Source organism: Athene cunicularia, assembly GCF_003259725.1.
Source record: "Athene cunicularia isolate RWA chromosome 4 unlocalized genomic scaffold, athCun1 chr4_part1, whole genome shotgun sequence".
Lineage (NCBI taxonomy): Eukaryota > Metazoa > Chordata > Aves > Strigiformes > Strigidae > Athene > Athene cunicularia.
The window spans coordinates 17,789,846-17,812,126 of NW_020799098.1; the positions used below are offsets into that span (position 1 = coordinate 17,789,846).

Sequence of the window (22,281 nt, forward strand, 5' to 3'; positions counted from 1 at the left end):
CCACCCCCCCCACCCCCAATCTGGAGTAGACAGTCAGTGACCTGCTGCATCACACAGACACACACAAGTCTATGGGACCAGATGGGATACACCCGAGGGTGCTGAAGGAGCTGGCTGGGGTGCTCACCAGGCCACTTTCCATCATTTACCAACAGTCCTGGCTGACTGGGGAGGTCCCGACAGATTGGAAATTGGCCAAAGTGACACCCATCTATAAGAAGGGTCGGAAGGATGATCTGGGAAATTACAGGCCTGTCAGGTTGACTTTGGTGCCCAGGAAGCTGATGGAGCAGCTCATCCTGAGTACCATCACACAACACATGTGGGACAACCAGATGCTCAGGCCCAGTCAGCATGGGTTTATGAAAGGCAGGTCCTGCCTGACAAACCTGATCTCCTTCTACGACAGGGTGACCTGCTTATTGGATGAGGGAAAGGCTGAGGATGTTGTTTACCTTTACTTTAGTAAGGCCTTTGACAGCATTTCCCACAGCATTCTCCTGGGAAAACTGGCTGCTCCAGGCTTGGATGGGCACACGCTTTGCTGGGTAAAAAACTGTCTGGATGTCCGGGCCCAGATTGTTGTGGTGAATGGAGTTAAATCCAGTTGGTGGCTGGTCACGAGTGGTGTCCCCCAGGGCTCGGTGTTGGGGCCACTCCTGTTTCACATCTTTATTGATGATCTAGACGAGGGGATGGAGTGCACTCTCAGTCAGTTTGCAGATGACCCCCAGTTGGGTGGGAGTGTTGATCTGCTCGAGGGCAGGGAGGCTCTGCAGAGAGACCTGGACAGGCTGGAGCCATGGGCTGAGCCCAACTGGAGGAGTTTCAATGAGGGCAAATGCCGGGGGCTGCCCTTGGGCCACAACAACCCCCAGCAGCACTACAGGCTTGGGGAGGAGTGGCTGGAGAGCTGCCAGTCAGAGAGGGACCTGGGGTGTTGATTGACAGCCGGCTGAACAGGAGCCAGCAGTGTGCCCAGGTGGCCAAGAAGGCCAATGGCATCCTGGCTTGTGTCAGCAATAGTGTGGCCAGCAGGGACAGGGAAGGGATCTGACCCCTGTACTCGGCACTGGTGAGGCCGCCCCTCGATTCCTGTGTTCAGTTTTGGGCCCCTCACTCCAAAAAGGACATTGAATGACTCGAGCGTGTCCAGAGAAGGGCAACGCAGCTGGTGCAGGCTCTGGAGCACAGGTCGTATGGGGAGCGGCTGAGGGAACTGGGGGTGTTTAGTCTGGAGAAGAGGAGGCTGAGGGGAGACCTCATCGCCCTCTACAGCTCCCTGAAAGGAGGGTGCAGAGAGCTGGGGATGAGTCTCTTTAACCAAGTAATAAGCAATAGGACAAGAGGTAATGGCCTCAAGTTGCGCCAGGGAAGGTTTTAGGTGTTGGAATGGGCTGCCCAGGGAGGTGGTGGAGTCCCCATCCCTGGAGGTGTTTAAGAGTCGGGTCGACATAGCGCTGAGGGATCTGGTGCAGTTGGGAACTGTCAGTGCTAGGTTAACGTTTGGACTAGATGATCTTCAAGGTCCTTTCCAATGTAGCTGATTCTGTGATTCTGTGATTCTCCAGAGACTGCCCTCTTGATATGAAGTACAAGCTGCTGGGGTTATGGGAAGTCAGCTTTCCTCAGGGCCTTTTGCTTCCCTCAGCACCATGCAAATTAATGTAGGTTGAGGCAGTGTTTACTTTTAATATTCATTGCTTTGCTCTTCCTACTTCATGTATTTACATTAATTTTAGGTTAATTAACATTAACCTCACAATCTTTTAGTAAAGTGAGAAGTGTTGTGAAATCTGTGTTCCCCTTGCAGGACAAAACCTCCCTGTCACAGAAAAACCTCATCAGGGCTGAGATATCTTTTTCTGATTTCTTGCCACTAAATGATTTTACCTTGTATATCAATCTTGGAAACCTTTATTTGTCACAGCCCAAAATATTGTTTTGAATTAAACAGTGATAGTCTTGGGTCTCCCACCTGAAATGCCATCTTGACCCCAAGGAACCAAGTATACCTAAACTCAAAACTGTGTACTTCACAGATTCAGACCTGATATTAGCAAGTAAAGTCTCAGGTCTTATTTCAATATGTTAATTTCATATGAAGTGAAATAATTTTAACAAGAAAAAAACTCTGCAACCTTTAAATCCTGTGTCTGTTAATGCATTTTCAGATATTTAAAAAAAACCCAAAGACTATTGAGAGATTAATTCATCCATGTATCCAGTCACCAGTATAATTACTTAAGCATGGCCTAGCAGATAAATTCCCACTTTAACTGAAAAATGTAAATTTGTTGACTTCAGTTTATATTTAGGATTTTAATAGTCATATTTTCCATAATCTACTGAGACTTCTGTTGTGCAACAGAATATACTCTGCAAACCATCTTCAGGGAAAAAACATATTAGAGAGGTATAATTACTGTAAACTGAATTTTAAATAGCTTTCCATTCTCTTGGCATTTATTTCTGAAAAACAAGTGAAATATTTCTAATTATTTTCTGTATATTTACAGAAAACAAAAAGGTTTTTTATTATTGGTTGCCCATACATGATACAGTATATTACTCTTTTTATATGATGGTATATGAAAAAAAATGTCTAGCTGAAGAATCTTTTCTTTCTAGTACCTTTTTCTGGAAAAAAAAAAAAAAAATCCGAGGTCTTTTTCAGGGTTTTTTGTTCAGGCAATTCTGGTGTGAAATTTTGCCTTCAAAACCACAGCAGGATGAGGTACACTAGTCTTTTAATTACAGCCATTTAATGTGATTCCCCTCTGCTCCACCCCCTTAAATCTTGAACATTAATCATGTTAGACAAAAGCTTAACTTTTTAAATAAAATACGTTTTCTTTTCAGGGATCTGATATCATATCTAGTAGGCTAAATTGATGTTTTGACAGTTTGAGACAGGAACAGCTATTAAATAAGAATTTCTTTGAAATACACCATTTAAATATATTAAACATCAGAGACAAAAAAATGATAGTCATTATACATCCAAGAGTAGGCCTTATCAAACCATGAACATAATATGGTTTGTTAATAACTGACGAGGAGTGTAATAATTATTCAGTGTGTGGCTTCTTATCTACAATGGTCCAGGCTGAAGATCAAGTCCAAGTTCTAGTTCAGACAATCCATTGAATCAATGCAGGGGGCCTATTGATTCACCTGTATGGATTGGTTTGCTAAAAACAAATTACTGGTGTGCCTTTCTGGCATGGAAAGCTTTTTACAAACTTACTTCTGCCTTTTAAAATACATTGTTTTTACTGCAACCCAGTGTCATCTCCTTTGTTACTCTTGTGGCTCTCTTGTCCTCTTTCTACTCTTCCTGTACATTGTCCTGGATAGTCTTGAAAGTCACGTGATGAAGTGACTTACTGGACGATATTGGAACAGGACTTTTTCATGATTGCTTGGTCACCCTGAAGCTTAAAATCTTACACAACATAATTTTGTTTGCTATGAATTGTTATAATGATACATCATGTTATATCTGGTTTTGCATTACGTAGAAAATTGGGGCAGAGATCTACATATACGACACATGTCTTAATTTGGGGACAACTTTTAAACTTTTTTTTCTCCTTTTCAATATTCAGACATACATAAAACCAATATTTTAAGCACAGTTGAAAATTAAAAGTCTCAGCTGTACACAATATTTTGGCAATACATTCAAAGATTTAAGTGTCCAGTCTGGCTCCTTAACTAGACAGTTAAATATGATGATCTCACCCCATTATTAGTATGCAAGGATATGCAAATACAGATAATTAACTGGGGTTTGAAGATACCTTGGCTAACGTGAAGAACAAAGAATAGACTTTGGCTCCTGTACCTCTCAGAAAATGGCAAAAGTCAACACAGGCACCTACAGAACAGCACAAAACCTACACAAAACAGTTCAAGTCTCGGTGGCCCCACAGAAATTAAAGGATTACTGATTAAGGGATTACTGATGTGAGCTGTTACTCTTCCAAGGAGATTCAGCTCTTCTGCTCTTTCCACTGATTATTTTTCCTGAAGTTTTGAGGAAAATTACATGAGGCTTTCACATTTGTTTGTGCTGTCTTTATGTACTGTTAAGCCTGTGTGCCATTGTGTAGAGGCTATGTAGGATGGTGAGAGGAAGGGGATAGATTCTGATGGTCTCAGTGCTTTTTGCTGAAATCTCTGAAACAGCTTTATTAAGAAAACTAAAAATTCTGTTACTATTACACAACAACATCTGTTACTGATGAGTGAATTATCTGGGTTCGATACTTTTCTGTCCTGCTAAAAATCTAAATTTTTACTGTATTTTACTAAAGTTAAATACAGAAAAAGGTTTTTTTTTTCATAAAATTGTAGCTCATTTGCTGCAGATAGAGTAATGGCATTGCTGAAATTGCAGCAAATAGTGTAATGATGTGCCCCAGTAATGCAGTATTGCCACTGTTACTATGAAGATGCAAGTTTTATAGGTAGCTTGCCCTAGGATGGAGGCTTGTCAGCTTGCAGATTTGTTTCCCGTGGTTTAGATGTACCAGCAGTCTCTCAGATTTAACAGGTTTCTAAGGCTCATTGGTTTTACTTTTGTAGTGCAACTATAGCTTTATACAGGTAGCAGAAACAAGCAGTTATTCTATTTAGAAGTAGGTATTTATGACTCTAACATGATGATGCAGTGGAGAGAAGAACTTTTTGCCTCATACCCAGCAGAGGCCTTGAGCAGCAGAGAGACAAGATGCAGCGCAGAGGAGAGCAGGTGTGGGATGAGAGGGGATGAGGCGCAGGCTGGCACTGGAGACCTCACATCTATAAAGAACTCACCCATGGTCAGTTAAAGAAATGCAGGTGTTAGAGCTGGGCAAAACTGGTTTTAGGGGTAACAAAGAGAACAAAGAAATAGTATCTAATACAAGTAAAAGTCACCAACTATAATATATTTGGGTGTAATGTGGAGATACAAATCAATGGAGGGAAAAAAAAAAAAAAAAGGTGTAAAAACATGTTAGCAAACATGTAGAAATGACCGCAGGTGAATCCTAGAGTGAGGAAGTGGAAAGCACCAACATCCTGTTCATCTCAGGGAAGGACTCCAGATGCCAACAGCCCACTGCAGTCCCCACCTCCTCCTCCAAATGATGCCACTGCCCTAAAAGCCCAGAGGAGCAGCAGAAGGGTGAGTATAAGCACTAGGAAAAGGGGTAGAAACTAAGAATTGAGTATGTATCAGTTTTAACTACATTAATATTCTTTCTTTTCTCTATTAGGTCTGGACTAATAAAGATTAGTCTTTTAAGATTACATTTATTCTCTCAATATATTTTAGCTTTCCTTTTAGAAAATGTGTGCTTTCTCTTTGCCCATAAACAATTCTGAGTGTAAAAATAGGAAAGATATTTTTTTTATTATTAAGTGCAGTAAAGGTGTAATAAATCACATGCAGAGAATTATTTTCACCAGCCAGGGTAATTAAAAAATGTAATATCTGAAACTGTAATTGTTAGTCTGGTTTAAAAGCTTGGATATAGAAATAATCACTAGGCAGGTCAACCCTTTTAGCCTTTTGTTCTTACCTATTGAGTGTGCCTACTTGTTAAGGATTTCAGTGATGGTAATCCACCCTGAATGCTGCTCTTTATCTTCTAGGTCTTTATGCAAAATAAAACTAATTGGGAAACGTTTTGTTCCTACCAATTAAGTGTGGGGAGTTTTTAAATACAAGTGAAAAGAAAGAGCTATGAACAGTCCCAGGGAAACATGCAAATCTCAGGAGCTGTGGGAGAAGATGAAGAGGCAGGATTGAAGAGTTGTAGGAGAATATGGAGGACTGAATAGTAAAAGCAAGAGGAAGAACAAAGAGGAAAATAATTCATATTAAAAGAAAATCCAAGGTTCAAGGCAAAAAACCATACATTTTTCTGTTACCTTCATTGAACTAAAAGATAATGAAGATAAAGAAATTCATGAAACCCCTGGAAATTAATTAATTGAAATTAAAGTTATCGAAAAAAGACCTCATTTAAGTAGAGAAACCCCATAGAAGTCAAAGGGGTTCTGCCATCAATAGTAAAGGGTACCTGTAGTGCCTTCTACAGTTTTTATTCCTACTGTGAAGGGTTCTATGGAATAAAAGAGAATGTGGAAGATTGTGTAGAAAATTTAAAAAGAAATAACCTCCTCAGAGAAACATGGTTTTCAAAGGTATCCAAACACAGGCCGTAACTTCATAATAGAAGACTGATTTGTTGATATCATTGCATTTCATTCAGACATATATACCCTAAAATGTGTCCAGACATTACGAAAGTATCCCATGAGTTCAGACAGAGCTTGAGACAGCAATCTTGTTAATCTGAACAGCAGGCTCTTTGGTCAGATTTAGGAAATAACAAACATAACTCACTGTTCACTGTAGTACTAATTACATCTGTCAAGTACTCACCTCCCTGTGGAAAGAACTGAGAGTAAATATCTTTGAAGGTTTCTTCATTGACAACACCACTGGGGCATTCCTGAAAAAAAAGTGAAAGAGAAGAAATGAATACCATCCAACATGATCCAGTCAAATCATATGTTCATGAGACCGTAAAAAACATGTATGTGTCTCCAAGAGTTTGACTTGTCTGATTTTGCGCTTTCAACAAAATATTTATGCTCAATTAAATGTTTATCACTTTGAAGCATCTTCCTGAAGAGTTCCTATGGGACAAAATTTCTTCTATGCCATATATCTCAACTTCAGTCTTGATACCTGAGTGACAGACGTGAAGCAGTGACCACTCTGCTGCAGTGCGTGGAGCTATTGGTGTGGCTGTGGGCCATGTGTGCTCACTCCCACATCTGCAAGCAGCATTTGCAGGGTGTGGAAACCAAGCAGGAACGTAAACTGCATTTGCAGTTAGATATTACTAACAGAACGTGCAGTCATATTCTACCTAAAAGCTATATTTAATGAATTCCAAAGACCCTGCCACAGAAGTCCTTATTCAAACTCTGCAGATCCTTCTGTCTCTTTACATCTTTTTCATAAACTGAAATACGTAAGAAAGAATAAGCAGAAAGTGTCAGAGCAGAGTGATTATGAAAAATTGAAACAAAGTGAAGGAGAAGAAAAAAGATTAGAGGAGTAACTTTACAAAAATCATTTATGAAAAGCAGAAGGAATACTGTATTTTTTACTAAGTCACTCATAAACATCAAATACCAGTCAGTTGATGTCTAGTCCTGAATTTGCCACACTAAGCAGATGACTTTGGGCAATGCACTTAATTCCTTTATGCCTTAATTCCTTCTTTAACACAGAGGGTGAAAAAAGCCTGGAAAGCTCTTTAAAAGGGAAATATTTCTAGAAACAAAGTAAAGTAAGAAAAGACTAAGTGTTAATGTTCATACATCTATTTTTGTCTACTGCTATGCTATTTGGACTGATAACTCAAATTTATGTGCTCCTAGTCTGAAACTGGGGAAAGGAAATAGCTTTAAATGAAGATAAAGGACAGTGTAACATCTTTTACCAGTGTAATAACAGCTTTTCCTGTGAGGGAAAATGATATTTTTATTAGATTAAATAAGGAAGACTGAGATCTGAGATATTCATAGTTCTGACAGCTTCTGCTAAGAAATAGTGTAATCTTGCTAATTGAGAGATGAATGCATCACCTGAAAAAAAATCAGATCAGATTATTTTGATTTATGTCACTTATCCTCAGCCAAAATCAGCTCTTCACCATAACTAAGCATGTACAAACACATAGTAAAAAAAAATAATTTCTGTTTAATCAGGACAGACAAACAGTGGTCATGGGGACAAAAGTATGAAATTATTTGTTCCTTGACACAGAGGCTGTCACTGATGGAGGGAGAATTAGAGTACAGCTCTCTGTAAGATCAGACTGCTGGGCCACACTGCCTTTCAAACCAAAGCCTTTGGGGAATGAGAGGAACAGTGAAACAGATGTAGCATTTCTACCCTTCATCAGGTAAGGAGCAATCCATTAATTGAGGTGTCATCTCCCGGCCTGTATATGTATTTGGGTGTGAGGGCATTCTAAAACATCTCTCTCTGCTCTACCAGCTTCCTAAAAAGACTGTAGTCAGATGGTCTAGTGTGTCTGCGGGCCCTAGCAGGTTTACTATGCTGCTTGTCTTTTGATGCCTCCTGGAGTTGTACAAGTGCATGCAAAAGAGTAGTATTTTTATTTGTATTTGAAGCACAATAAAGAAAACATCAGTGAAGCGTTCATTGATATAACATTATAGTTATTCAATGTAGAAAATGTAGCAAAGGCATTTGGAAGTTCCTCTTCCAAACATACATTAGTTTATACTCTACATCATTCCCAGACCTCCCCAAGAAAGAATAAAGCAGCCTTCTCCCTGAGATGGGTAGCAGCGTGAAAGGGCAATGGAGTCTTTTAGAATTTAAAAAGAGAAGCCATGGTTTCTTTCTGTTCTGCATATAATTTCTTTTCAAACAAAAGGCTAGGCACATGTTTTGGCTGAAATAAAAGGAAAACCTGTGTATCTGAATTTGTACAACTCAGAGTTTGCTTTTTTTTTTTTTTTTTTTCTGAAGCTTAATAAAAAATGAATGAAAAAATGTGCATTTAAGTTCATCTAATTATGCCTTATTAACATGCAAAGCAATTTTTCTACCTTTTCCTTGGATGAGAAAGACATTCAAACTATGCTTATTTTGCCAAGAGTGCTCTCCCCCTTTTTACAGGAAATTCCATCAACTTGAACTGTGTCAGTCCTTAGACAAAAGCTGTGAAGAATAAGACTCCCATCTCCTGTCTGCATTTAAATGTTGTGATATTAGAGGAGAATTAAAGGTGCTCTGGAAAAAATGGTCTAATTTATTCTCTGTTAGTTCAAAATAAGTTAACAGCCTGCTTTTAGAGAAATACATGATTTCCTCATTTAAAAGTGGTACCTTTTTCTGCCACTTAATGACCTTCAGTTTCACCATATTGTTTGAAAGAAACTTTGCTTGAAAAGGCAATATACTTTCACAGAATTACATATTAGTAGAGTCAGGAATGATCTTTTGAGTTTAACGAGATTGACCCTCTGTATTTTCCTTTGCTCTTTACCACAGTATTACCAGTAACACCTTACCTTTTCTATCCTTGGAGGTCTGTATTAATGGTATCTTAAGGACATTAATTAGAAATCTATGATGCTGGCCAACTACTGTTATCAGAAACATCAGTTCAAACTTTTCTTTCTTTATCTTGGATCTTTCCTCCAAGACAGTGAACACTTCTGTTCTTAAATAATTTTCATCTAAATACATATGTAGCCAACATCATTTACCTCTAAGACTGCTCTTCTCTTGACTCATAAATCTGGCTTTATTGTGTTTATCAGGAGATTTCTCTAGTTCAGTGAAAGAGATTTATTATTGTAATTGTTAAGTATTTGTTAAGTAAGTCCCATGGCTTTATGTCAGGTTATTGCTAAGTCCTTCCATTGTACCAACTATAATTAAGAAAATCTTTCTAACCTTTCATTAAACTCTTATAAAAGAGAGGAAATAATTAAATAGTTTGAAAGAAACATGTGAGGCTTATTTAAACCATTTCCTATATTCTTTTTTCCTCCAGCTGTATATAATTTATTTTGTTACAGAAAATTTCTGCTTGACGGTCTTTCTAAATTGCATTAATGATGTATTGTATTTTCCTTCTGGAGTATAAGAAGGAGGAAAAGTTCATCTTGAACTGTTTTTCCTGAGTCCAGTGCTCCCTCCTTTAAAGAGAAAATAATATAAACCCACAGAAAGAAGAGACAGAGAATAATAAATATGATTCTGCCTTTTGATGATCTCTCTTGCTTGCAGTATTACTGCTGGGAAATTACAATTCTAGCACATAGTCTTCTGAACCACTCCAAAACCTGTAAATTATTTACAAGTTTCATGCTGTCTAAGCTGTCTTTTCTTCAGTATTTCTGAGAATACTGCAATAGGTGGATTCTTCTTTACTACCTGATCAACACCCTTTTTAGACAAGAGGCAAACCCAAAAACACACAAAAAAGGAGAAATAGTGAAATGTAGGAAAGACAATGCAGAGGAAACAAACTCAAATCCCAGACTTTTGTCTGCATAACAAAAATAAATAAATATGCATTAGGAGCTTTGGCAATTTAAAATGTATTTTAATTATAGGCTTTTGCATGACAGGTTCTCCATCTCCTGCATTATCTGCTGTCAGTTTTCATTCTGCTTCATTTTAGATATATATTCACGTCCGTTGACTTAATTATCTCTAACTGATATTTTCTCTTTTTGCATGTACTTCTATTCTAACTGAAAATTTAAATTTTCCATAAACAAAAAATTAAATGGAGGAACATGTATGTAATTTTGAGATAGCATGTATATACTTTAAAGATAACTCTACCAAAAGTTCCACAACCAAAACCCATGGTGGCTTTTCATAGCCCAGTCCAGTTCCTAATTTTTCATTTGAGTATAATAGGGCTTTGATCAAAACAGCATGAGAATTTAACAAATGGCCTTGATTTAATATCTTAATCTAGGCAAAACTAATAACAAAATCTGGGCCAACAGGCACCCCATGAAGCTCAACAAGAATAGCAATGTTCTGTGTCTGGAAAGAAATCATCCTTTGCCCTAGTAACAGCTGTGAAGTGTCTGGCTGCCAAAAAGGACGTGGGGTCACAGTGGATGTCAAGCTGAGTATGAGCCAACAAAGAATTCTTACCACAAATAAGATAAACCACTTCCTGTGTCAAGGCCAGCAGGCTGACGGAGTTTTTCTTTCCCTCTACTCAGGACAGTCTTGGAGCCCTCCCAAGGATGTGGAGGAACTGAAGAAGGCGGCCATGAAGACTACTAGGCATGAGAGCACATGGTCAACAAAGACAGACTGTGAGAGCTGGTCTTGTTTAGTCTAGACCATCACTAAGAGATGAGCTAATCGCAGCCCACCTGAAGGGCACCAAATTCTTCGTAGGGACAGACAATTTAACAAAGTTCAGTGGCCACAGTCTGAGGTTTGTGAGCTCATCTTAGACAACAGGAAAAACTTTTTCACTCTTCTGGCTACCCTAAACTGTGGTGATGCTTGAGACAGCCCTTAATTTCAGTGAAAATTTGTACTGTTAAACAGCCTTAGAAAGTTGTCTGTGTATGTGGCAGAGCTTTTCTAAGGGATGAGATGAGAAACTTTGTTTGATAAGTGGACCTTTATAATTTGCCATTACAAACAGGAACCAAGACAGAAGGGTGTGGGTTAAAGACTTGAGACAATAGGTTCTGAAGCTTATGTTTCTTCAGTCTTTAATGATTTTAAGATTTATGAAAATTAACTTTTAACTTTATGCACTCCCTAATTCTGCATACCTAAAGTTGATTTAAATTTGCTATATCTAATGTTTGTTCTGATGTATGCAATTGAAACTTAGGCCTTCTTATGACTTTCATATTTGTAGAAAACTGAGCTAAATTATAATTATGCAATTCACATGGGTTGCAACATCAAATTAATTTCTCCCATTAAGAAGTATAATTAGTGTTTTTGGACTAAACATTTAGTTTTCTCCAGAAAAACCCGCATGTATTTGGTGTTTAATCAGTGCACATTGATGTGTATTTAGCCTATATTGGCCTCCCATGGGAAGACATCAGTAGCTATGTAGTAAAATTACTCAGCAAAACTATCTGCAAACCATTAGTCAACATTTTATCAGATAGAAGGATTTTTTAATTGTGGCTACAGTAATGTTTTATATTGGCAAATTTTATACTTGAAATGTACAGTGTTTTGTCTAGGCTTACAGAAAAATTAACTACAAGGGAAATCAGAAATCTGAAAATTCATTCGATAGTATTTAAGCACTACATAAATTATCTGGAACAAGTACAGTGATACTCAGTTCACAAATTACTCCTATCTTGACCCTCCTCCAAAATAAAGTGTGAAAAGTAGCACACATAAGAAATTAAGATGCAAACAGTCCCTCCAAGGATGGAAAAGATAAGGACTTTGGGGAAACATCTCTAACAGATACAACACCAGATCCAAAACCAACTAGACTTATAAATCTTACCAACTGTCACTTTCAAAACCTAAATCTAGATCTCTGACCCTCAATAGCGTCTGTATGTTTTGCCAATTTACTTCAGATAACAATGTTTCGCCTCCCAGTGCTGGTGTTCAGGCAGTGGCTCTGTAGCCAAAGGCTCATTGCAACCAGGAGGGTAAGCAGTTACAAAAGCAGAAGGGTGCGGGTGGGAGGATCAGAGACAAACAAAAAAAATTCTTTCAAACAAGCAGTGTCGCAGTAAAAAAATGGTTTTAGTTTGTTGAAATGATAAATATGACTCTAAGTGCTGTTACGATTAAGCTGCTGGGTCATTAAAAATGCATATATCTCAGTTCAGATGTGATAATTGGCTGAGCAGGGGTGGTAAAGTTATACTGCACAAAGTTAAAGTTGCAAAATAAAAACAAAAACTGGAAGCGACATAAAAGCCAAAGAACAATGGCATGGTGATGGTAATTTCAATGTCAAGGTTTCTGAGGCATTTAATTTTCCTTCCTATAGCTGCAAATCCACAACAGCTTGTTTCAAATGCCTCCTCTGGCTGCCTGCTGTTTAAGGGAATATCCCAGCTTGCCCCTGACACAGGGTAGCCCAATCAAGCTCTTTTTCCCAGATTTGCCAATCTATTGGGTTCCTCTGGAGCTGCTTGGTTCTGCTGAAGGATGGATCTTGTTCCCAGTCATTTCTATGCTCATTTCCCTCCACTCCCCAGAGCCTCTTCTCAGTTCCTCTGGCTGCTGCCTTACTCCTGCCTGTCTTTTTTCTCTTCACCCTTGCAATAGGGCACCAGGCCCTGTTTTACATAGTCTTTGTTTCCTAGTTCTTGGAAGAACTGGTCTATCAAACCCCCTCTGAATCTGCACAGCACAATCTTATCTTTTCTTCCTTTTCAGAAGATCATTCACAGATAAACTTTAATCAGGTTATACCCAAATATTACCCCCATTTGTCAGACATAATAGTCCAAGATCAAACCAAGAAGGTATCAGATAGATGCAAGTTTCCAGTCAGACAGATCCAAAATCCCACTTCACTTTTGAGAACGAGCACATTCTGTGAAAAGCATGAAATAATATCTTTCCTAATATTCTGCATTCTCACTTTGTGTCAGATGCCTTGTTTCTGTAGCATAAGCCAGAGAAAGGATGCAGAGAAGTAAGTCTTTCCTGGCCCAGGTGCCAACAACTTGGGGAACTGATATCCAGGAGCAGCTACTGGGCATCTGAGGCTTGTGTCTGAGCCCAGTTGCTGGGGTGATCCACGCTGTACATATATGTGTGTGTATATATATATATATATATATGTATGTATGTATGTATTCTCACTAGTGGACCTCTACCCTGCTCAGCCACAGAGGGGAGCAGGATGAGGCTGTTGGGGCTGCCTGTGTTTGTGTGACTGCTCTGTGCATCTATGTGAACTGTGTGGCTGGCCATGTATATAGGTATATATGTGATGTATATGTGTGCTCTGTGTTCATGTGCCTACTAGGAATATATGTTCAGTCTCACTTGGATGGATCTGAGGGCATGGCAACAGCCTCTTGTCCCCCATGCTGCTGAATCTAGCCTGATGTTTCACCTAAGAAATGTCATTATTTATTTTAGCTAATACATTTATATAATTCAATACATTAATTCATCAGCATTGTACTCATTTTACTTGGGAATATCTTTAACATTAAAGATGTATTTACCAAATGCCAACAGGGCTAAGCTCAATTTTTGACCAGCCTTGGAGCTGCATGCAGAGAATAAATAAGTTTGTAATTTATTGTAAGTTAAACAAACAAATAAATTTGTAATTTTGTAACTCATTTCTCTGTAGTAAATATAAACCTACTTATCCTTGATATATGCATTGGGAATAGATTTCATTGCCTATTTATTTTTAAGTGAGTGGTAGTGTGATTAACTTTATGTTCTGAAAGTACTCTTAGAATACAGAGTTCACTTTTGATGCTTTTTTTTTTTTTTCCAGTAAAAAAGCAGAGCATGTATCAGAAGTGATCTTTGTGAAAAGGGGCTGGGTGGCATTGGTGGAATTCAGATCACATTGGCCAATGTAGGAGAAACACCAAGAGCAGAGAAAAAATCCTTCAGCAGCTAATAATAAAAGTGAAATTATTTTAGCCTGACATCAAAATAGATGATGCAAACAAAATTAGGTTTCTGGGGGAAAAGATGGTTCTGATGTCATTAAAGGAAAAGCAAATGCAGTCTGAAAAATATCTCAAAAGATATGCTTAAAAGAGATGCCATGCACTAGCCTGTAAAGCAGCCTCAAAAAATAATTCAGAGAAACCCTCCCTCTTGAAATATTTGAAGTGTGTCTGAACAAAGCACTAGAAATTAAGACTGGGAAAACTAACCCAGTTAGTTACAGTTCAAAAGATCTTTTTCTTTTCTCATTAATCCAGATTTTTAAAAATCCCAAACATATTTATGGTCCTTTTTCTTTTCCTTTGCTCTAATTCATTCTAGAAGAAGAAATAACAGAAGATGATGTTGGGAGAGGAGAGCAGCTGCTTTCCTGTCATAGTTAGTTCCCCCCAAGAGGGCAACAAATTTACAGAGAGTGAACTATAAGCAATTTATTGTCCATTAGGTGTTGGTAAAATTTCAAGGGATTGTTTCTGCTATGAATTAGAAGAAAAAAATTCCATGTCTTTGTAATCTATTACAGACAGTAATTTCTCTGAACAGCTTATTTGAACTGTCATCTTCTGGACTGCTGTTCTGTCAGTATTTGGGCTCCTGCTTTTTAACACCTCTTTTTGAAATTTGATGATTCACAAAAAACATTTAATTTTCTTGGTACAGATTTATTATTCAACAGAACAAATGGGAGCTTTGAGGAAGGTTTCAGGAAATCACTGCATGTATGAGATAATTGCAACAACTAGAGAAGAGATACCTACTCTGGATCTTTTGATAGGCAATTATATTATTCCCCCACCTCTGTGTTCCTCTTGAGCTTTGCTGTTTGCCTACTACAGAAGCCAGTTTGTTAAAGGACTGGGAGGATGATTGGCAGGACAGTGTCTCAAACTACTCACAGGGGATGACAACAGGTATTGTTGTGTCTTTACACCTATCATTCTGGGGTCTGGTCAGGCCTATGATATAATGGAACAAGTCTAGACTTTATCTGTCTTTCTTCTGAAAAGCTGTTGAACGAGCTGCTGTTATTTACCAAGAATTGGGCAGAGGTAGGAAGATAAGCAGAGGCAGGCTGCAGTGGAAGAGATGGGCAAATGAAAATTTTGAACACCTGTGTGTTGGATGCCTGGTCATCAGTAATGGCAACCAAACTGGCTCAAAGGAAAAGTGTTTGTTCTGAGGGTGATCTGTGCAGATGAAACCATAAAAGTGAGGTTTCATAACATCATAACATCTCAAATTAAAGACATAAAACACAGGATAAATAACAAGGTGTCATTTCTTTCCTTCTCCTAGACAGGGGAGCCCCTCCAGTTTTACAACCTTTTATACTGGTTTAGCAGCTGGGTTACCAGCTACTCTAGCCAATGAACAGAGCTGCCTTCTTCATGCCACCTACCTACTAGTAGAATATATTTTTTTTTCTGAGAGAGAAGATAATTCCTCAAACAACTCAGAAATATGAGTATTTTACTCAAATCTATTTTCATATTCCCTTAAGTAACTGAAACCTTTTGCTAACTTTTCTAACATTTAAAAATTATATTCTGTATTTATTTTAATTAATGAATTGTTAATATTGTACTGATAAACAAAGAACTTTCAAGCTAATGTGGATCTGGGTATACCAGAGAAACCAGAAATGGACTAAATCAGGGATTTTTTTCCCTGTTTGAGCAAAATTCATGCTCCATAATTATGCTATGTCTATTTCAAGTAGAACACATACAAAATATAGGACAAAAGTGTACTTAAAACACAGTTATAGCTGAAAGAATTTAATATAATTTTTGTTCTAAAAAGCTTCCTGGAGTAACATCAAGATTAATTAGTACATTAGTAGAAGCCTTTCCTACTTTGTAGGAGAGCTGAGTGTCCCAATACATTAATATGTGTAAGACACATGAATATACTCAAAGAGCAGGAATTTTAAAAGCTCAAAATACAAGGTAGTGTGGGGTGGTTTTAATTTTTATTTATTACACTGCTTGAAATTATTCTTATGAAAAATTTAATTTTAAGGCCAGCATTAATATTCTTTTCATCTGTGGGATATTATCCCCACTACGTACAACAATATATATTATATATATGAATGAGTATGTTTATAATTACCTATTTCTAGCTTGATGGATTTTCACTCATTTTCTTTAATGAATAACCTGTGTTCAATTCAATTTACACTGAAAACCGCTGGTGTTTTTAATTTCAATTATCAGCTCTACTTCTCATGTTATCAGGAAGGGGACAGCTATTAATTTAACCTCCCTGTCTATTGAAACTGAAATAGTTCTTGTTTTGTTGTTTTGTGGTTGTTTGTTGGTTGTTGGTTTTTTTTTTTTTCTGATTTTGTTTCTTACCCAGGCATGGGCTATAAAAAAAGATTTCACAGCACCTTTTCTTTATTGAAAGAGTTCTTGGTTTACATTTTTTTTTAAGAATAACTTCTGTGCAATCATACAGAAAGATGCCTTAACCAAACAGTGATGAATGATGAAACATGTTGACCCGAGGTATATCTCAGATCCGACTTGATGACTTCAAGAGGGACAAAATTTCTTGTTGTAACAACCTGCTATTGTTTTCAATTATCACAGAATTAAGCCTTACAGATCAGAACATAAAATAACATAACATACCGTAGTCTTGTATATTCAAGTCTTGTATATACTTGTGAGCCCTGAGAGCTAGTAATGGAGGTGAAGAAATATTTTCTCTATTCCTTGAAGAAGCCGTATGGGATGAAAAGCATGCAGAATAATAGCAAAGGAAGATGTTTATTGTGAAATGGTTAGGGATGGTCATCTCAGATAGTCTTTTGTCCCTACTCTAAAGCCTTCCTATGAATTTGCCTATTTATGGTTACAAGTTTAAACCATAAACAGTTTTTGAAGGAGAACCTAGAACAGAGGAGACATTCCCAAATGGAGTGCACAAAATACTGGGTCTAAAGGGATATCCTTCCTTTAGATCTTTCTTCCCTTATCTAAAGCAAGTAGAATTATTTCAGCTAAAGGCTCACAAAGGCAACACATTATCATTTCTGTCACAGAAGCTGTAGACTCATTTTATAGATCAGTGCTAACAGTCTACATTTCTAGGAACATTGTGGAAGTCAGTGGATTTGATAGCACAAGTCTCCATTGACATGCACTGGTGAAATACCCATAAGAACTTTCAAGCCTTGTCTCATTAGGTAAAACACAAAACTTCTATTTAGCCACCTGTAGAAGAGTTACAGTAATGCTTCACAACGGCACAGAAAAGACATACAAGATTGTGAGCCTCCCACTGGAAGATACCCTAATGAACAAAAGCTTCTTCCCTACTTACTGTGGCAGTTTCAGAGGAAAACAAGCAGAATTAAAGGACCTGGCTCACATCCAGCATGAGTGCCTTCACACATTAAATAACAATCAACACTTCGGCTGCTGCCAGGATGCAGCAGGCGAGGTGCCAGCAATGCTTTTAATCAGCACAGTTCTTTGTGTAGCAATGCCCACTAACTAGTGTAATTTTTAGTTTCCTATTATTAGCACTGGCAGTAAAACAACAGTAAACATGATGACTAAAGATTTGAACTTAAAAGCTTACCCCAAATCTTGACAAACCAAACTTTATGGATGAGTCCCCAGCATCTGAAAGGTGCTTACTATTTCTGCCCTTGTCACTACAGGAAGGCATTTTAAAATCCTGACTTCACAAACAGGCGGGAGCTATAATTAAACTAAATGTAGCAGAACCCATGTTTCAGATACTGAGCGGTGGAGTTTGCTGTAAACACTATGGCAAAGACAAGGTACTCAGCCTCTTGGGAGAAGTTGTATCTAGGTGAGCACTGCTTCTGTGACTTGCCTTTCACATGTTCTTGTCTGAGTGATTTTGATAATGTCCCTTCAAATTGACTGAAATCTGTGCTGGTTTTGGCTGGGATAGTTAATTTACTTCATAGTAGCTAGTACAGGGCTATGGTTTGGATCTGTATTGAAAACAGTGTTGATAGTGCTGGGGTGTTTTCGTTACTGCTGAGCAGTGCTTACAAAGAGCCAAGGCCTTTTCTGCTTCCCACCCCACCTCACCAGAGAGTAGGCTGGGGGTGCACAAGAAGTTGGGAGGGGACACAGTTGAGACAGCTGACCCCAACTGCCCAAACAGATATTCCATACCATATGATGTCATGCTCTGCACATGAAGTTGGGGGAAGAAGAAGAAAGGGGTCGACATTCAGAGTGACGGCGTTTGTCTTCCCAAGTAACATGTGATAGAGCCCTGCTTTCCTAGATATGACTGAACACTCACCTACTGATGGGCAGTGGTGAATCAATTCCTTGTTTTGCTTTGTTTGTGTGCAGGGCTTTTGCTTTACCTGTTATATCGTCTTTATTTCAACTCATGAGTTTTCTCACTTTTACTCTTCTGATTCTCCCCTCCATCCCACAGGTGGAAAGGAGTATCAGTGGCTGTGTGGTGCTTAGTTGCCACCTGTGGTTAAACCACGTCAAATCCTAGATGAGAGAAGGATGAATACCTCCTTGCTGGCAAGTGCTGGTCACTCAGGTGCACTCACTTAGACCCACACAAGTGATTCACTTGAGTAGAAGAAAGGACATCATCAGTCTCTAACAGCAATATTTGAGTGTAGGTCAATTTCCTAGTTTAAAATCATGGAGGCCTTTATTTTGTTTTTCTTAGACAAGGGAGTTAGAATTTAGAAGCTTGGTTGGTGCTTTTGTTTTCCCTACAAGCTCCTTGTACCCTTAAAGAGTGGAAGATTCCCTGAGAAGGAAACTGTACTAACAACCTTCTGCTAAATGTTAGCAGACTTGCACCATTATGATTACTAATATTTTATAGCCATATCTGAAAATGAGGAAGCCTTGAACTTATTGCAAGGTATTTATGAAGCAACATCAGTGTGTCAGGGGTGAAAAAAAAATAACTACATTCTGTCTAAAATGCTGATCTGATTTTTTGTGTGCTTTTCAGTCAAATGGATGTTGATACTAAGTACTGACACCAAATCAAATTTTAATTTTAATCATGAAGTAAGAACCTTGTGAGTTTTGTATTCCTGGGACACAAGTATGCATGAAAGACACTCAGCCTGAAAGTATTTTTCATAGTGGTGGTTCTTTGTTTCTTTCAAAGATGTGCAATGGTAAAGGCAGACAGATCAATATTTGGTTAGTGCTAAGTATGATGAAAAGCATCAAGGAATTTCAGCTCCTACAGAATCCCATCAGCTCACAGAAAAGGTGAAGAGGATAAAAGTCAATGGGGAGCACGTTAGAAACTGGAAATCAAACATGTACTCATTATTTATATTTTATATACTAATACATTTATCCTTTAACAAAGGTTTTTGCTTTCTCCACTACTAACAGCGCATTCTCTCAGGAGAAGGGCCCCAACATTGCAAATGTAAGAACAAGAGTGCTTACGTCCATAAATATTTATAAAACTGAGCCTGGCATTAGCATAAATAGGACTTGATTCACCAAGTACAGTTGTGAAAATCAGAAGCAATTGAAGCAATAAAGTGTATGAAGCTGCTGTGAGTGAGAGAGATGTGGTCCATGGGAAGAAATGCTTCTTCCCCATTCACACAGTGAGTGCAATGGGCCTCATCCTAGAGGCTCTCTGACATTCAGTGTCTTGCACAGGCTCCCCTCAAAACCTCACTGTCCCATCTCTGCTCGTCCAGCCTATCAGCACACCACACCGACATCTCCCTTATTCTGTTGCTCAAAAGGCTCCCGAGAGCATGGGTCCATGATATGGAGAAAATACTTGAGCACTATAGCTCTACTGTTTATGGTGATCATGGAAGGGCCAGAGTGGGCTTCCCGGCAATACTGTGTGCCATAAATCTAAATGTCTTTGAGAAGGAGGAGTGAACAGTTCTATAAGACAGGGGAGGATGTACCATTGCTAATTATAAATGAGGTACTTTCTATAATTCAGTAAAAGACATAAGAAAAGCACCAGAATGGAACCTGAAGTTTAGTCAGGAATATGAACTGTAACTTTTTTTAGCACAGCAAAAAATTTAAATAAACTACATAAATCTCCTTCAGAGTCTTCTGAAGCTTTCCTGCTTTCATATGTGGATATTTGATACATTGCTTTTGGCAGCATATCTAAAATTCGTAGCATAAGTCAAATCATTGGAACTAAATACTGAGATAAACCTAAATAAATGGTGGCTGATATTTGCTGGCATATTTTTGTGAAAACATGAATGCCACAGAGAAATTAAAAAGAAGCAGAAGACATTTCCCAGTTAAAACAGATAACAGGAAAGGAAAAAGATAACTAGAGAATCAGACACATCTGAAAAAGTTATCTATCATACAAGGTAGGCCCAAGAAAGAGACTTAATTTCTCTTGTATCATTCCTTACAGAGATTCATTGAGGTTGAAATTGCTGGGCATAAAAACTTCTTGCAAAACCTGATAAGGTTATGGCACATAAAATTTGTCTTTTTTCCATAACTGCAGCTTCTGCGAACAGAAGAAGAAAAGAAGGTGGTCATAACTTGGGCTTCATTACAGGGAATAGTTCTACATCTCTTGTTCAGTGACGCAGATGCTATATGACTTGATTTATTTACTTTCAACACTACTGGAAATGCAGTGGATTGTTCCCTTCCAAAAATCAGATTTAGGGTGGTTATTTGACCAAGTCTGAGGGATGATATAAGACTCAAATCTGGAGAATTATACTTAGAAATAAGAAACAGAAAAAAAAATTGATCCCTGTGCATAAGCTTCTAGCTTGTTCATGGACTGGTTAGTGTTGAGACAGTTAACAGAAAAGGGATGGGCTTCAGTCTTAGGATCCTAGTTAGGTCTTCACTGGAAAATGAAGCTTAAAACTTCTTAGACTGCCCTGAGGTTTCCCAAAAGATGCTACTCCCAGGAACTCTAAATGCAGAAGGCAATGACGAAAAGGAGAAAGGCACCTCATTTGCAGAGCAAAACCTGAAACTTCCAGTCCTTCAGGTCCTCTGTTGAAAAATGAAAGCTCTGAAGAGGCCTGACATGCTCCAGATTCAATGGTGGGGATATCTTCATTGGGACACATACTATTCTGTGGCTTACTAATGTAGGAGGAAAAAAAAAATAAAAATTAAAGAAACCAGAAAAAGGATCACATTTTTCCAGCTGAGGGCAACAGGGATGGTACTTGCTTATCTACCGGTAAAAAAAAAATAGTAATTAGAATACATTTTGGTTTTGCCTCATGGGAATATCTTCCTCTGGGACTCGACTGGAAGATTTTAGAGTAAATTACTACTAAATTACAGTTGTCTGACAGACTGAAGGACTGTGCAGTTCTTTTCAACACAGACAATTAGTGGTGGGCAAATTGGTGGTGAACAAATTATTTGAACAAAACTGTAATTGCCACTTTTTTATCTAGAGGTCTGGTATCCTTGAGAAGCCATTCTTATAGTGGATGAAAAAGAAAGTAAAAAAATCTTCATGACATTTGGGCATGTTCCATTAAAATCAATTAAGTTTTGCAACTGACTTTTGAGAAGAATAATTTTTAGCGTAGAAGATTAACAGTATAAATTCAGGAACTAAATGTTACAAGTATCCAGAACTGGAGAATCGGTGTAGTTAAAAACTGATAAATTTTCCATTACTCCCTGGTGGCAAGTTGAATGAAATTTTGCATCAGCTTTTATATTAAAGTTCTCTGTTGTTTTATGTTGTGTCAGTCTTCTTTCTCATCTTGCTCTGGAGGAAGGTAACAAACATTGCCTGTTTCAAAACTTTGTTAATAGCAATGAATGACCCACTGTACTGTGATTTTTACTTGGAACTCATTACCAGGACACGGAGAAACACTGACAGAGATCTTATGCCCTAAAATCTTAGGAAAGAGTTGAGAAAAGAATATGAGAGGAACTGAATTGTTCAGACGGACAATATGGCAGTTAGTTACTGAACCTGGATTTCCTGCCTATTGATCCAAATCTGGTAGCCTTCCTGTGCACCTAGATCAGTGCTTAGTACTGGCATTTTTAATC

At 38.1% G+C, this 22,281-nt stretch overlaps 1 protein-coding gene across 10 annotated transcripts in view; it reads right to left on the bottom strand.

The window, feature by feature from the left end:
* KCNIP4 (potassium voltage-gated channel interacting protein 4) overlaps positions 1 to 22,281 on the bottom strand; it is a 426,114-nt gene that overhangs the window by 15,989 nt on the left and 387,844 nt on the right. For all 10 annotated transcript variants that reach the window (XM_026846786.1, XM_026846780.1, XM_026846782.1 and 7 more), the window contains one exon: positions 6,443 to 6,512. In XM_026846786.1, the coding sequence (XP_026702587.1) occupies positions 6,443 to 6,512 (70 nt within the window). The remainder of the gene's footprint in view (positions 1 to 6,442; positions 6,513 to 22,281) is intronic.